Here is a 17,720-nt window from a genome sequence, read left to right as displayed (position 1 = left end):
GAAAATTATTAGAACTAAAAGCTGACAAGTCCCCAGGTCCTGATGAACTCCATCATAGGGTCTTAAAAGAAGTGGCTGCTTAGATAGTGGAAACACTGGCTTTAACTTTACAACATTCCCTGCGTTCTGGAAAGGTCCCATCAGATTGGAATATAGCAAATTGACTCCTTGAGTTAAGAAAGGAGAGACAGAAAGCAGGAAACTACGGGCCAGTTAGCTGAATCTGTCGCAGGTTAATTGCTGGAATCAATTATTAAGGAGATTATAGCAGGGCAATTAGAAAATCTCAATGTAATCAGGCAGAGACAACATGGTTTTGTGAAAGGGAAATCATGTTTGACTAATTTATTGGACTTCTTTGAGGAAGTAACAAGCGATGTGGATAAAGGGGAACATGTGGATGTACCGTACTTAGATTTCCAGAAGGCATTTGACAAGGTGCCAAGTCAAAGATTACTATACAAAATAACAGCTCATTGTGTAGGGGTAACATATTAGCATGGATAGAGGATTGGTTAGCTAACAGGAAGCAGAGAGTAGGGATAAATGGGTCATTTTTGGGTTGGCAAGATGTGACGAGTGGAGTGCCACAGGGATCAGTGCTGGCGCCTCAACTATTTACAACTTATATCAATGACTTGGGATGAAGGGTCCAAAAGTCTGGTTGCTAAATTTTCTGATGACACGAAGATAGGTAGGAAAGTAAGTTGTGAAGAGGACATCAGGAGTCTGCAAAGGGGCATAGGTAGGTTAACTGAGTGAGCAAAAATTTGGCAGATGGATATAATGTGGGAAAATTTGAACTTTTCCATTTTGGCAGGAAGAATAGAAAAGCAACATATTATTTAAATGGAGACAGCTTGCAGAACTCTGAAGTACAGAGGGATCTGGGTGCCCTGATACATGAATCAGGAAAGGTTAGTATGCATGTACAGCAAGTCATTAGGAAGGCAAATGGCGTTTATTGCAAGAGGAATGGAATATAAAAGTAGGGATGTTTTGCTACAGTTGTACAGAACATTGGTGAGACCACATCTAGAGTACCGTGTGCAGTTTTGGTCTCCTTATTTAAGAAGCAGTTCAGAGAAGCTTCCCTCACCTGATACCTTGGATGGGGGTTTATCTTACAAGGAAAGATTGGATAGGCTGGGTCTGTATCTACTGGAGTTTAGAAGAATGAGCTTACTGAAATATATAAGATCTTGAGGGGACTTGACAGGGTGAATGCTGAAAGATGTTTCCCCTTGCACAGTTTAAAAATAAAGGGTTTCTCATTCAAGACGGAAATGAGAAGAAATGTTTTCTCTCGGAGGATTGTGAATCTTTGGAGCACTCTTTCCCAGAGAGTGGTGAAGGCACTTTCCCAGAGAGTGGTGAAGGCACTTTCCCAGAGAGTGGTGAAGGCAGGGTCATTGAATATTTTTAAAGCAGAGATAAACTGATTCTTGACTTACAAGGAGTCAAAAGTTTTCGGAGGTAGGCGGAATGTGGAGTTGCAGCCACAATCAGATCAGCCATGGTCTTATCAAACAGCAGGGCAAGTTCAAGGGGCTGAATGGTCTACTGCTAATTCGTTCGTTTGTATGATCTAAAATTGTTGAAGTCAATGAGTCCAGAAAGCTGTAGAGTGCCAAGATGAAAGATGAGGTTTTGTCTCTCTTGATTCCCTCACCACTTGCCGCAGGCCCAATCTGGCAGCTATGCCCTTCAGGACTTGTTCAGTTCGATCATCGTGGTCAGCTTGGTCAGTCATGGTGTTACTGAGCCACTTTGGTAATGGATATTGAATGACCCAGAGTCCAATCTGTGTCCTTAATTAGCACATTCTTTTAGATAATATCACCACCTTCAACATCTCTTTGTTCTTTTGTCCGTGACATCTTTTGGTTATCTCCTCCTATCACTGCTTGCTTGTCCCAACAACCCCCGCCACCCCCCCACCTCCCTTAAACCAGCTTATATTTCACCCCTTTCCTATTTCTACTTAGTTCTGTTGAAGGGTCATGAGGACTCGAAACGTCAACTTTGCTCTTCTCTGCCGATGCTGCCAGACCTGCTGAGTTTTTCCAGGTATTTGTTTTTTTTTTCTCAATTTGTGTCCTTGTTACCCTCAGTGCCTTTTCCCCACACTTTTTCATTTATTTTTCAATTTCCTCCTCTCTTCCAAGTTTCTTTAATTCCATAAACTCTAGATACCTTTCATTATATTACCATTCATTCTATTACCATTACACTATTATATTTAGCATTTTCTCATCATTCCTGATATATTGGCTAATACCTGTCCAACGGCTTTAAGGTTGTGCAGTGACGTCACCGGGTAACTGGGCCAATGGGAGGAGGCGTTGCTGCGCCGCTCGACCATTGGGAGCCGTTGTTGGTGCGCCCTGCGGACCCAGGTGGGTGCTGCGGTAGTCCCGGGTTTGGCTCCTACTCGGGGCAGAGGATTGAGGCCTGAATCTCCGGGACGATGATAATCTTCTCCCGAGAGCAGTGAGTGCGCGGCCTCCAGAGGACACGGGTTTAGCGCATCTATGCTTCCCGGGAAGGCCCAATCCGGGTGGCTGAGAATCACACTGACCTTCGGGGGCTCCCTCAGCTCTAGGCCGCTGCCACACTGACCAGCTGACCCTTCGGTCCATCGCCCCCTGGGCTGTCCCTTAGCCCCCCCCCCCAACGCCCTTCGGCCCATCATCCCCTGGGCTGTCCCTCACCACCCTCCCGCTCCCAAAAAAAACCCAAACCCTCCTTTACCTGTGTCCACTTTGCTTTCTTAACCCGCTTAGAAACCTCTCACCCCCTCTCCTTTTGCTCTCCCTTTGTTCCTTGATGATAATCTTACATTTTGTCCTCCATTGAGCAACTTGGGGCAACTTTATTTTTATTCTTTCATGAGGTGTGGGTGTTGCTGGCAAGGCCAGCATTTGTTGCCCATCCCTGATTGCCCTTGAACTGAGGGCAGTTAAGAGTCAACCACATTGCTTGGGGTCTGGAGTCACATGTAGGTCAGACCAGGTAAGGATAGCAGATTTCCTTCCCTCAAAGACACCAGTAAACTGGATGGGTTTTTACAATAATCAATGATAGTTGTCATGGTCACTATCACTGAGATTAGCTTAATATAGCACAAAGGGACACACAGGAGGATGGTTGTGGTTGTTGGAGGTCAGTCATCTCAGCTCCAGGACATCATTGCAGGAGTTCCTCAGGGTAGTGTCCTCGGCCCAACCATCTTCAACTGCTTCATCAACGACCTTCCTTCTATCATAAGGTCAGAAGTGCGGATGTTTGCTGATGATTGTGCAATGTTCAGCATCATTCCCAACTCCAGAAACAGTCCATGTCCAAATGCAGCAAGACCTAGACAATATCCAGGCTTGGGCTGACAAGTGGCAAGTAACATTTGTGCCAGGCAACAACCATCTCCAACAAAAGAGAATGCAACCATCGCCCCTTGACATTCAGTGGCATTACCATCACTGAATCCCCCACTATCAACATCCTGGAGGTTACCATTGACCAGAAACTGAACTGGACTAGCCATATAAACACTGGCTGCAAGAGCAGGGTTAGAGGTTAGGAATTCTGCGTGAGTAACTCATCTCATAACTCCCCAAAGCCTGTCCTCCACCTACAAGGCACAAGTCAGGAGTGTGATGGAGTACTCTCCACTTGCTTGGGTGAGTGCAGCTCCAACAACACTCAAGATCGAGACCATCCAGGACAAAGCCTGCTTGATTGGCATCCCTTCCACAAACATTCCCATCCTCCAGTGCTGACGCACAATAGCAGCAGTGTGTACCATCTTCAAGATGCACTGCAGGAACTCACCAAGGCTCCTTAGATAGCACCTTCCAAACCCACGAACACTACCACCTAGAAGGACAAGAGCAGCAAACACATGGGAATGCCACCACCTGGAAGTTCCCCTCCAAGCAACTCACCATTCTGACTTAGAACTAAATCGCCGTTCCTTCACTGTCGCTAGGTCAAAACCCTGGAATGTACTCCCTAACACCACAGGGACTGCAGTGGTTCAAGAAGGCAGTTCACCACCACCTTCTCAAGGGCAGTTAAGGATGGGCAATAAATGCTAGTCTGGCCAGCTAAGTCCACATCCCATGAATGAATTTTTAAAAATTAATTGTATTTAAATTCCAACAGCTACTGTGGTGGGATTTTCATTTATGTTGTCAAAATTCCTCATCATTTGAATGTCTTTCATACCTCTTTTTTAAAAATGTTTTGTTCATAGATTTGTGTGTTGCTGGCACGGCTTAATTATTGCCCATTCCTGGTTACCCCTTGAAGGTGGTGATTGACCGAGTTGAACTGCTGCAGTACTAAAGAGAGTCTGAGTCTTTCCAATGTCTTACTCTTGCTTCCAAAATGTATCATGTTACGTTTTTCTGCATTAACGTCTATCCAGTCTGCTAACCCTGTTGATGCTTGCCTTAGTTGTCTTCACACTTACGATCTCCACTTTTGTATTGCTGTATGTTTCCACACTCTATTCCAAGTCCATAATTTATTTAAATAGAGATGTGGTTTAGTCCCAACACACTCCACTCATGCAGCCTGGAAAAGATGCATTATACTGAAACTCCATTTTCTGTCCTTGAACCAACTTCCTGTCTGTGCTGCCACTCCCTTCAATTCCTTGGGTCTAGTACGATGCACACAACTTTTGAAATGAATCTGACGCTGCCTTTATTTTGTCCATACACTTCTAACTTCTCAAAAACACTTACTGAATTATGACTAGACTAATAATCCAGAGAGCATGAGATCCAATCCTGCCATGATGGTTTTAGAATTTGATTTTAGTTTTTTTTAGAAAGGTCAGGAAATAAAAAAACATGTCTCAGTAAAAATGATTGTGCAGCTGATGGATTATTGTAAAAATCTAACTGGTTCACAAATGTGTCCTTTAGGGAAGGAAACTTGCCATCCTTATCCAGTCAGGCCTTATGTGTGAATCCAATCCCACAATAATGTGGTAGACAAGCCACTTGATTGTATCAAACAGTGGTTCAAGTAGACAGCTCACCACTTCCTTCTCGGGAGAATTAGGGATGGACAATAAATTTTGACCTTGCTAAAGACACACATCTTAAGAAAGGACTAACTGTGACTTTTTGCCTTTTCCTTTCAGGATATCATACAGAAATGATGACCATGTTTCGTACTGGCATTCTTGTTTTAACATCTCCACTTTCCCTTATTCCGTTACGCATTGCTCCAGTTTTGACAGCAACTGCAAAATTTGTTAAGGACATTTTATATGTTCATTTACATCCAGGATTGGGACTTACAGGCAACTACATTCAACCCAATCCAGTATACATACCAGCAAACCATGAAGTTTCCCAACTGCTAACTAATCTTTACACAAAAAGTTCTCATGTGTGCAGTCACCTGGACATCAGGGTAATTCTCTCAAATGTTAAAAATCACCCTTCAACTCAGCAGCCATTTTCATCAGTCCAGATGCTGTCTGAACCACCAGAGGTGGTCTTAACAGACTACAGAATTACAGATTTAAACCAATCCAATTTAGTTATGCAGTGCCTGGAAAAATATACTCATGGATGTTACGTATGTAAACCCAATTTGAGGACCATTCTTTTACAACCTGACATAGATGGTACGGTGAGCATTTCCAGTTCTGATATGGAGGATTCCAGTTTAAATGAAAATATTCCGAGTTACAGCGATGTTGTGTTAGGTGGAACTTTTGACAGACTCCATTCTGCTCACAGGATCCTTCTCAGCATATCATGCTTGCTAACAGAAAAACGTTTGTTAATTGGAGTGGCTGATGGAGAACTGCTTAATAGTGAGTATTGTCTAAGACTCCTGAGTGTAATTGTCTAGGTACAATATGTGTTCTATGAGTAATGTGCACAGACATCAATAATGCCAAAACAAAAATAAAAATACCTGGAAAAACTCAGCAGGTCTGGCAGCATCTGCGGAGAGGAACGCAGTTAATGTTTCGAGTTCGTATGACTCTTCAACTCTCCTGTTAACTGTGTTCCTCTCCGCAAATGCTGCCAGACCTGCTGAGTTTTTCCAGGTATTTTTATTTTTGTTTTGCATTTCCAGCATCCGCAGTTTTTTGCTTTCATCAATAATGCCATGTGCCTCTGTCATAAATTATGAAATTTGTACAGTTTGAGCATATACAAAAATTGCTCAAAGCAGGTGCCCATATTTTGTTTGTTGTAAACATAGGAGCAGAAGGAGGCCATTCTGCCTGTTGAGCCTGCTCCACTATTCAATACGATCGTGGCTGCTCATCCACTTCAATTCCTTTTTCCCACACAATCCCCATATCCCATTATGTCATTTGATATTTAGAAATCTGTCGGTCTCTCCTTTAAACATATTCAATGACTGAGCTTCCACAGTCGTCTGGGGTAAAGAATTCCAAATATTCACAACCCCCTAAGTAAAAAAATGTTCCTCCTCTCGGTCCCAAGTAGCTTCGCTCTTATTGAAACTGTGTGCCCTGGTTCTAGATTCCCCAGTCAGGAGAAACATCTTACCTGCATCTACCCTGTCTCCCTTTAAGTATTTTGTAGGTTTCAATGAGATCGCCTCTCATTCTTAAAAGCTCTGGAGTATACAGGCGCAGCTTTCCCAATCTCTCTTCATAGGACAGTTCCGACATCTTGGGAACAAGTCTGGTGAACCTTCATTGCACTTCCTCTATGGCAATGATATCCTTCCCAAGGCATGGGGACCAAAACTGTACACAGTACTCCAGGTCTGGTCTAATCTAGCTTCTATGCAATTGAAGCAAATTTTTGCCATCCTGCACTCAAATCCTCTTGCGATAAAGGCTAAAATACCATTAGTCTTCCTAATTGCTTATTCCACCTGCATGTCAGCCCTCAGTGACCTATTGGTAAGGACACCTGGGTCTCTTTGTACACCTACGCTGTCTAATCTCTTACCATTTCAGAGACACTCTGCACATCTGTTCCTCCTACCAAAGTGAACAACCTCATATTTTTCCCAGTATACTACGTCCGCCAACTCCCCTTTATCAATTCTGTTCAAAGATACTAGCTTAGTTATGCGAAGTATAAGTATTTTGAAAGGACTAAAGGGATCGATCAGGCCAATTTATGCAGGCTATTTCATTGCGAAATGGGAATTGCAGGGATGAAAAATTTCTGCCATTTGGCAGATTTCCGACATTGGTGTTTCGGAAATCTGCCATTTTATATACATGTTCTGACCTTCATGGGTGGTACAGACCTTAAAAAAATCGGTACTTTGTCAGTGAGAGCTGGAACTGGGGCAGAGTTGTGATTAGTGGAGCAGCAAACGCGGGAGAGACTGAGTTGCTCCTCCAGTCATAGGTTCTGTGTCTCCCACAATTGCTGCTCCAGCTTCTCAAATCATGGGTTTCCTCCCTCCCAGTTTTGCTGCTACTTCAGAGATAGAATCTACAATTAGAGGGGCAGCTCTGTCACTCTCATGCTCGCTGCTCCTCCAATCACAACTCTGGTCATTCCCACAGCCAGCATGCAGGAGACTTTCAGCTGTCCTCTCCTCCTGTCAGGCCGCCAATAGTGCTGGCTGAAGTAGGGACTTTGCTGTCACGCTCTTGGTCCGTCCGCCCGCCCCATGCTTCGGGCAGCTTCTCCCTGTTGTACAGCTCCAGGAACGTGGTATCAGCTCTCCTCGCTGTCACAGTCGGTGGCTACAACAAAGTACTCGTCCTGGTGTAGAGGACCACCGGGTGCTTGTTCTTGGAGTCAGTCTTCTTGTTAATGTTGAAGCAACTCTCCAGGTAGACCAAGCACTCGGGAGCACTCACATTGTACCTCCACTTCTTCTCGTAGTATTCGAGCCAGGCAGCCCCAGCTCGCTTTGAACTAGCAGTTAGTGGGTAAGTTATCAGTGACTGGTCATTATTCTCATTCATATTTAAATTTCAGCCTCCTCTCTGTTTGTCAATATTGGTAGGAAACTTGGTTTAGGAGAGAGACTAAGCTAAAATTAAACACATTATTCACATAAGGTGAACTGCTAAACTGCTCTCGCAGTCTGCTAACGCCACCAGCTATAGAGGATCTGCATGTTGGGAGTTGTTAGCACTAGCACAATATAAAAGTGATTTCAAAATCTGAGTCTATAAACATGCTCCACCTAGTTTCAGTGAAGCTTAATAGCTTCTTTTCATCAATATTTCCTGTACCCTGTCCATTGTATTGCTGATTAGTGATCTCCATTATTGTTAGGATTTGCTTCATAGAATCATTGTGGAGGAAATTGCAGCTCTTATTTGCGAATGCAGCATGCTCTGTTTTTTTTATTTATTCGTGGAATGTGGATGGAGCTGGCTGGGCCAGCATTTATTGCCCATCCCTAATTGTCCTTGAGAAGATGGTGGTGAGCTGCCTTCTTGAACCGCCGCAGTCCATGTAAGTGTAGGCACACCCACAGTGCTGTTAGGAAGGGAGTTCCAGGATTTTGAGCTGGCGATAGTGAAGAAGCAGCGATTTAGTCCCAAGTTAGGATGGTGAGTGGTTTGGAGGGGAACTTCAGGTGGTGGCGTTCCCATGCACCTGCTGCCTTGTCCTTCAAGATGGTAGAGGTCGCGGGTTTGGAAGGTGCTGTCGAAGGAGCATTGGTGAGTTGCTGTCGTGCATCTTGTATATGGTACATACTGCTGCCACTGTGCATCAGTGGTGGAGGGAGTGAATGTTTGTGGATGCAGTGCCAACCAAGCGGGCTGCTTTGTCCTGGACGGTGTCGAGCTTCTTGAGTGTTATTGGAGCTGCATTCATCAGGCAAGTGGAGAGCATTCCATCACACTCCTGACATGCACCTTGTAGCTGGTGGACAGCCTTTGGGGAGTCAGGACATGAGTTACTCGAGCAGGTCAGAGGTTGTGAATTCTGCAGCTTGTAGCCACAGTATTTATATGGCTAGTCCAGTCCAGTCCAGTTTCTGGTCAATGGTATACCCCAGGATAATGGAGAACTTAGTGACTGATACAATTTTGCTTTGGCTGCAAAATCTGTTTAGATGAGAAAAATCTCTTTGTTAAAACCTTTCCCACTAATTGGGCTGAATTTTACTTGCCTCCATCGGGAGTATTTCCCCTGGGAGGGTGCACATATGATGGAATGGGTGCCCAACCCACCACCTTCCCACCCGCCCCCAAGCTCACCCGCATAGTACATGGGGGTGACAGACACCGAAATCGCCAGCCAGCCCACAATATTTAAATAAACAATTAAGGGAGATTTAAGCTTGTTACCAAGCCTATTGATGCTGATAATATGCTGCCCGCACCACAAAAAGCTGGGCAGCAGGGTGGGAGTGGGCAGGCCAATTTTTAAACTGAAATGTTTAAGGGGTGGATTGAAAGAGGGCAGGGTGCTCTTCGAGGGCTGCCCTTTGACTGTCGTGGGGTTGTTCTCCCTTAGACAGAACCCCACCTTCCTTTCCGCCCACCTCGACCCACAACGCTCCTCTCCCTAACCATCCCAAACTCTCCCGGCCTGCTCTAGGGATCCAAGGCCTTGGGGTCCTTTCTTCACCAGCAGTCCCTGCAGCGGCCAGTAATGCCTCCCCGGTTCTTCCTGGGACTGATGGAGCTGCTGGCCAATCAGATTAGCCAGCAGCTCCAGGGAGTGGGACTTAAGCCCCACTTGATCCTCACTAATCAGCCCTGCAGTGCTTTATGACTGCGGGACAATGTGGTTTCCGGGGCAGGTGAGGGTTATTGCTGATTGGACATTTTACCCTAGCAAACCAAAGAATGCTATTTGATAGGCAGATTTACATTCCTAAAATTACCTGAATCCCCCCTCCTCTCCTCCCCGCCCCCCCCCACCCCTCACCACACCCACAACCCCCACCACTTTCACCAATATCTAAACGTGGATTAAACTGTTTTTTCAGTAAATTAGATTATGCTTGAATATAACATTTAATTGCTGAAATCTCAGTGCAAGCATGAGTACCTAACCTTCTAATGATGTTAAACTTCTCAAGATTAAGATAATTGGCTCTTTTGTGAAGTGTGAGTAACTGTTCATCTCACAGCACTTTTACAATTCCACCCATTTGAAGAGGCCTAGAAGCATTTGCGTTTTGCCACAGATGATTAAAAAAATGCTACAATTTTCTGACCCTTCATGTTGCAATGACTTTGTCACATTGCGCTATAATGTGTACATGATTCCTTGTCTCAAAATAATTCAGACCTTTTTGTCTTCAGTCACTCTCACCCCTGAAATTGTCACTGTATAATTTCAGACTCTGATTTAGTTTTATTGTGGTTATCCACAACATTGTATCATTGTATTTTCATGTTTTAATATATTTAAAATATATTTTCTTTCCTCTTTCAATGAAAGTGAAACAAAAGCAAAGTCTACATACAGATTTATTTCTTGCTGGCTTGAACGATTATTCAGATAACAGCGCTCTGTAAATTTGACAAATGCTATATAAATATAAAACTATTTGGGAAATATGCCTCATCAAGAGGTATAAGAAGTCTTGACTGATTAGTTATTATATCTGTTCTTGAGTCTCAATTACATTTCCAGTGATTATTTTAATTCAAAGAAGCAGTTCTAGCAGCTGGAGGAGGGCCTGTGATATGTTATACATTCCAGTCATATCATTAGTTTATTATTCTATAAATGCAACTGTACCTGATGTTGCAAGTAAATCTATTTAGTTATTTTAGCTTGTCCCCGGTCTATGTGTAACAGCAGAGTTAATGAACAGATTGTGGAAAGAGTTTGCCAAAAATTGGGGTAAGCTACCTTGTCAAATTTTGTTTCATAATGCTTCTGTGAAGTGCCTTGGGATGCTTTTCTACTTTAAAGGCACTATGTAAATACAGCTTGTTGTATTTCATTGGACCCGCTGCTCAACAAATTATTGTTTGAAACTAATGTATAGTGTGGAGCATGTCTTAGTAAAATTTAAAAATGTTACAATGCTAGAATAGTTACAATTTGTGTTATGGTATCTTGCTGACTATGGAAATTCCTGAATGATTTAAACATCCAGGGCAAACAGACTTGAGCTCAAAGTTCCTTGGCTTGAGGAACACATGATGAAATTCCATCATAAACTGAAAGTGGAGGGATTCCAAGAGCTGGTCACCATACAGGCAGGCAGAGAGCAAGCGAATAAGAATTGGAAGAGGTGATCGTCAATCAAGGTGCAAAAGGGAATATGAAGAAAATATTTGGGCATTACCTTGGTAGGTAACAACAACCTGCCTAGATATAGCACCTTTAACATTGTAAAATGTCCCAAGACACTTCATAGGAGCTTAATCAAACTAAATTGGACACCAAAGCCATATTAACGAATAGTTAAATAGATAACTAAAAGTTGCTCAGAGCTGTTGATATTAAGGAGTGTCTTAAATGAGAAGAGAGGGTTAAAGTGATGGACATTTAGGAAGGGAATTCCAAAGCTTAAGGTTTAGGCAGGTTGAAGGCGTAGCCACTTAAGATGCAGTGATTAAAAATTGGCAATGTGCAAAAGGTCAGCATTGGAGGAGTGCAGATATCGGAAGATTGTAGGGCTGGACGAGATTAGAGGTTTGAAAACTAATGAGAATTTTAAAACGCAGAGAGAACTGCAGGTCAGCGAACACAGGGATGATGGATGAGCAGGACTAGGTGAAATTTAGGACCTGGGCAGCAAAGTTTTGGGTGAGCTTAAAAGTTGTGGAGGGTGGAAGATGTGAAGCTGGCCCGGAGAGTAATGGAATAATCAAAGTTAAGCTCTGAAGAAGAGTCATACGGACTCGAAACGTTAACTGTCTTTCTCTCTACAGATACTGCCAGACCTGCTGAGTTTTTCCAGCATTTTTTGTTTCTGTTTCATATTTCCAGCATCCGCAGTATTTTGCCTTTATAATATATTGGAATAATAAAGTCTGGAGATGACAGAAGCATGGATGAGGGTTTCATATAGGCTGAGGCAGGTTTGTAGTCAGGCAGGGTTCGAGATAGGCAATGATAAAGTGGAAGTAGGCGGTTTTGGTGTTGGAAGCTCAGTTCAGGGTTAAATAGGATGCTGGCTTGTTAACAGTCCAGTTCAGTATAGAGAGGAATAGATTCAGTAGCTAGGGAACCGAGTTTGTGGTGGGGACAGAGCACTGAAGACCACAGGCTTTGGTCTTCCCAAAATTTAATTCAAAATTTTTGCTCATCCATGACTGAGTCCTGGATACAGTCTATCAGCACAGAGGCAGTTGATAGGTCTAGAAAGGTGATGGGAAGGTGAAGCTGGATGTCAGCAAAAATTCCCTACTTTTATGTTCCATCCCCTTTGTAATAAAGGCCTACGTTCTATTTGCCTTTCTAAAAACCTGCTGTATCTGCTTGCTAACTTTTTGTGATTGTTACGATCCCAGCTGATACTGGAAAAGTCAGATCACAGAGTGAAACCTGGCTTGATAGATCCGAATTTTTTTTTAAACTAGAGGAAAGTTACTGCACTGAATTGTTTTGTCACTTAACAGTTAAGAATACACGCACAGCTATCTGCTTCTGAACTCAACTTTCTGTATGAAAAACAGAAGGTTCCTTTATTCCTTCTTCTCCACCAGAGGGCAATACACCCAGGACTACTGGCAGGTTTTATATCACGATTCTTTTGACTAAAATGCCCTTTTTACAAAAAAGCTTAAACATTAAACACAAACGTCATATCTCCCCGCTTTAGCCAGGAACGTATGTCTGAGATGTGGTCCAGCATGTAATGGGACAGGTGCAAGAGAAGACTTCATTTCTTGGCATGGAAGGCAATCAATGTCTTTATCCAGGTGTGGCCACCATACATGTAGACGAGCTAATGCTTTCATTTTGACAATTCCCATGTGACTGAAGTTCTTCTAACACTCATGATTGGAATTTTCAAGGAATAACAACTCTGATTCCCCATAACAAACAACTGTCTTGCAGAGTCAGCTCAAATCTATGTGTGTAGTAAGGTTTAAACTCAGTAGCCACTTCTTGAGGTATACAACAACCCTTCTGCATGTACAGGTAAACTTTGGAGAGCACAGCATCCCTCTGCATTTCAAGTTGAATTTGATCCACTTTAACAGGTAACATGTCTATCTGGTTCACATTGAAAGCAGTGACTTCACTTCGGGTTATGGAGCTGTGGTGTAACGGAAGTCTGGAAAGTGCGTCTGCATTTCCACGGTTATCAGTAGAGAGAAATGTAATTTTGTACTGGTAAGCAGATAAGATCAGTGCCCATCTTTGTAGGCGTGCAGCAGCAAGTGTTGGGGTTTGTGACTTCGGGCTAAGCAACCAGGTCAAAGACTTGTGGTCTGTAATTAATGTGAGTTTATGCCCATACAAATATTGGTGGAACTTCTTGACTCCATAGATTAGTCCAAGAGCTTCCTTCTCAACTTAGGCATAATTTTGTTCTGCCTTGAACAATGTGCTTGAGACATATTCGATGGGTCTTTCGCTGCCACCAGGAAATATGTGGGAGATGACGGTTCCAAAACCATATCCAGGTGCATCACAAGCCAGGCTGACAGGAACTTTTCATTGAAATGTGGCAGGACTTTAGCAGAAGTGAGCTCTTGCTTGAGTTCCTTGAAACTTTCCTGACAGGCTTGTGACCAATCCCATTTTGCATTCTTCTTCAGATTATTCAGTGGTGCTGCCTTCTTAGCCAAACTGGAAATGAACTTGCTGTAATAATTCACAAGTCCCAAAAACGTCGAAGCTCTGTAATGTTTTTGGGCTATGGTGCATTCATCACTGCCTCCACCTTTCTGAGAGAGGTTGAGTGGACAGTTTCATCGATCACATGTCCCAGGCGTTCCACTGAGTGCTTCAGGAACAAGCATTTGGATTTCTTATTTGATGCCATATTTTTTGAGTCTACGCAGGACCCTGCCTAGGTTCTCTAAATGAGTTGGGAGGTTTTTCCCAGTGATGAGTATGTCGTCTTGGAAGCAGATTACACCAGGGAGGCCCTGCAGTATTTTGCCCATGGAATTCCTGCTGGAATAAAGCTGGTGATGACATGATTCTGAATGATAGTCGTTTGTATTGATATAGATCTCTGTGTGCTGATGGTTGTATACTTCCTGGAATTTTCATTCATCTGTATTTGCAAAAATGCCTGAGATAGGTCAAGCTTTGTGAATAATTCACCTCTGTTCAGAGCAGCGAACAGGTCCTCAATTTTCGATAGCGGATACTGATGCACTTCTAGGAAAGAATTAATGGTGAATTTATAGTCACCTCATATTACGACAGACCTGCCATCTTTCACTACTGGGACTATTGGAGCTGCCCACTCTGCATAATCAACTTTCTCAATTATCTGAAAGTTTTAAAGTTGCTTTCGTTCCTGCTCGATTTTCTGTCGCATTGAATAGGGAACTGAACGTGGTTTAAAGGACCTTGGAGGATCTTCAGCCTTCACAGCAAGTTTGACTTCAATGTCTTTAATAACTCCAAGACCTTCTTTGAAGACATCAGTACGCTTGTCTAACAAGGACTGCAACATGGAGTTGCAATGCACTTTATTTATTTTATTCCAGTCCAGCCGAATTTCTTTTAGCCAGTTCCTGCCCATAAGTGATGAACGATCACCTTTCACAATAAGTGGCAACCTTGTTTGATATCCATATTTAGCTTGAACGGATATTTTTCCAAGTATATTCACAGGCTCACCAGTGTAGGTGCTAAGCTGGAGGGGGGTTTTCTCCAATAAGCATTTCTTGAAAATTTTCTCCCGTGTCTTCTCTGAAGCAATAGAAACAGATGCTCCAGTGTCAACCTCCATTTCAACCATTTTACCATTTAAGGCTATGCCAACTTTTAGTCCTTCATCTAGTTTCAGATCAGACTGAATGCAATACAATTGCTCTTCCTCATTGTCACTGTTAGTTTAATTTTCTGTCTCATCTGGACTCTCATTGATTTTGTATTTTGTTTTCAAGTAGTGTGTCTTTTTAACCTGCCTGTTTATTTTCAAGCAAGACTTCTCTGTGCTCCTCGTGATGCCCTTTTCTTGGTGGCACTGCTTTACTGTGATCAGCCTTTGATCTACATGCACACTGTATGTGTCCTTTTTTTCCACAGTAACGACAATCGGCAGTTTTCCACTTACAGGCTTCTGCATTATGCCCTATTCCATTACAGCGATAACATGTTTGAAAGCGAGTATATCTTGACTTTACTATTTTAACTTCGGTATTGTTAAAAGGCGCTTTCAAATCTCCAGCTTGTTTTTCTGCCATTTCTATGCTTTGCGCAATCTCGAACGCTCTCTTCAGTATCAACTCTTGCTCTGCTAGCAATCTACACTGAATTCTTTCATTTCTTAGTCCACAAACCAAGCGATCATCCAACACTTCTTCCAGGTAACCTTTAAAGTCAGTGTTCTGCTAATTTTTTTGAACTCAGCCAGGAACTGGGAAACTGACTCACTTTCATGCTGTTCTCTTTGGTGAAACTTGAATCTTTCGGCAATAATTGCTGGCCTGGGATCAAAGTCCTTCTTCAAAACGCCCACAAGCTCTTTAAAGCTTTTATCTGCTGGCTTGGCAGGAGCAATGAGATTTCAGTAAAGTGAAATTTTTCATTCCAGTGACTGTAAGAAACATTGAGGCCTGCTTTTCCTCTTCAATCTCATTCGCATGAAAAACTGTTCCATTTGCTCGACATAAACTACAAAGTCCATACAAACTAGATCAAAGGCCACTAAAGCCCTTAATAATGATGATCCCATCCATGTCGCCATTTGAAGTATTTTGTCACTTCTTAACAATTAAGAATACACACACAGCTATTTGCTTCTGAACTCCAACTTCCTGTATGAAAAAACAGAAGATTCCTTTAAACATAGAAACTAGGAGTGGGAGTAGGCCATTCGGCCCTTCGAGCCTGCTCCGCCATTCAATATGATCATGGCTGACCCTCTATCTCAACGCCATATTCCTGCTTTCTCTCCATACCCCTTGATGCCGCCAATATCGAAAAAATTATTAATTTCTTTCTTGAATATACTCAGTGACCCAGCCTCCACAGCCTTCTGTGGTAAAGAATTCCACAAGTTGACCACCCTCTGAGTGAAGAAATTTTTCCTCACCTCAGCCCTAAATGACTTGCCCCTTATCCTGAGACTGTGGGCCCTGGTTTTAGACTCTCCAACCAGGGGAAACATCCTCCCTGCATCTAGTCTGTCTAGCCTGTTAGAATTTTATATGTTTCAATGAGACCTTACTCTTATTCATCTAAACTCTAGTGAATACAGGCCCAGTTGAACCAATCTCTCCTCATACGACAGTCCTGCCATCCCTGGTATCAGCCTAGTGAACCTTCACTGCACTCCCTCTGTGGCGTGTATATCCTTTTCTTAGGTAGGGAGACCAAAACTGCACTCAATACTCCAGGTGTGGTCTCGCCAAGGCCTTGTATAACTGCAGTAAGACATCCCTGCTTCTGAACTCAAATCCTCTTGCAATGAAGGCCAACATACCATATGCCTTCCTAATTGCTTGCTGCACCTGCCTGTTTACTTTCATTGACTGATGTACAAGGACACCCAGATCCCTTTGTACATCCACATTTCCCAATATATAAAATTTCCCAATATATCACCGTTTAAATAATACATTTCCTTTCTGTTTTTCACACTGAAGCTTATAACTTCACATTTATCCATATTATACTGCATGTGCCATGTGTTTGCTCACACACACGTCTAAATCGCCCTGAAGCCTCCTTGCATCCTCCTCACAACCCCGCCCAGTTTTGTGTTGTCAGCAAACTTGGAAATATTGCATTTGGTTTCCTCATCCAGGTCATTTATATATATCGTGAATAGCTGGGGCCCAAGCATTGATCCCTGCGGTACCCACTAGGCACCGCTTGCCATCTGGAAAAAGACACATTTTTTCCCACACTCTGTTTCCAGTCTGTCAACCAATTCTCAATACATGCCAGTATATTACCCCCGATTCCATGTGCTTTAATTTTGCCCACCAGCCTCTTATGTGGGACCTTATAAAAAGCCTTCTTGAAATCCAAATACACTACATACACTGGGTTCGCCCTTATCTATTTTACTAGTTACATCCTCAAAAAATTCCAGTAGATTAATTAAGCATGATTTCCCGTTCATAAACCCATGCTGACTTTGTCTAATCCTGTTAATGCTTTCCAAGTGTTCTGTTACCATGTCTTTTATATAATACACTCTAGCATTTTCCACACTACTGATGGTTAGGCTAACTGGTCTGTAATTCTCTCTTTTTTCTCTCCCTTTTTTCAATAGTGGGGTTACATTTGTCACCTTCCAATCTGTAGGAACTGCTCCAGAGTCTATAGACTTTTGGAAGATGACCATCAATGCATCCAATATTTCCGGGGCCACTTCCTTTTGTACTCTGGGATGTAGCTTATCAGGCCCTTATTCCTTATTCTCCACCAGAGGGCAATACAGCCGGGACTTGCACACTTCACTGGCAGGTTTTATATAACAATTTTTTAAATAAAATGCCCTTTTACAAAAAAGCATAAACATTAAACACAAACACTACATGAACAAATTCACAGAAGTCTACTGATGAACTTTTAAAACAAATAATAAAATCCTTATTAAACAAGAAAAGATTAACTATATTACACCAGACAAAGAGGTTGGAAAGATCTCAATACAAACACAGCACAACA

General features: G+C 42.7%; 1 protein-coding gene across 2 annotated transcripts in view; it reads left to right on the top strand.

Annotated features, from left to right (window-relative positions):
- Window positions 1-2,291: 2,291 nt before the first annotated feature.
- The window catches only part of coasy (CoA synthase), a 64,044-nt gene continuing 48,615 nt past the window's right edge, over window positions 2,292-17,720 (top strand). Inside the window, exons 1-2 of one of the 2 annotated variants that reach the window (XM_078529535.1) lie at window positions 2,292-2,399; window positions 5,156-5,839. In XM_078529535.1, the coding sequence (XP_078385661.1) occupies window positions 2,333-2,399; window positions 5,156-5,839 (751 nt within the window). In that variant the 5' untranslated portion in view covers window positions 2,292-2,332. Of the gene's footprint in view, window positions 2,494-5,155; window positions 5,840-17,720 lie in introns of both variants that reach the window. The other variant, XM_078529536.1, reaches the window with a different exon arrangement.

Source organism: Cetorhinus maximus, chromosome 25 (genome assembly GCF_964194155.1).
Source record: "Cetorhinus maximus chromosome 25, sCetMax3.hap1.1, whole genome shotgun sequence".
Classification (NCBI taxonomy): domain Eukaryota; kingdom Metazoa; phylum Chordata; class Chondrichthyes; order Lamniformes; family Cetorhinidae; genus Cetorhinus; species Cetorhinus maximus.
This window is presented reverse-complemented; position numbering and strand designations above follow the sequence as displayed.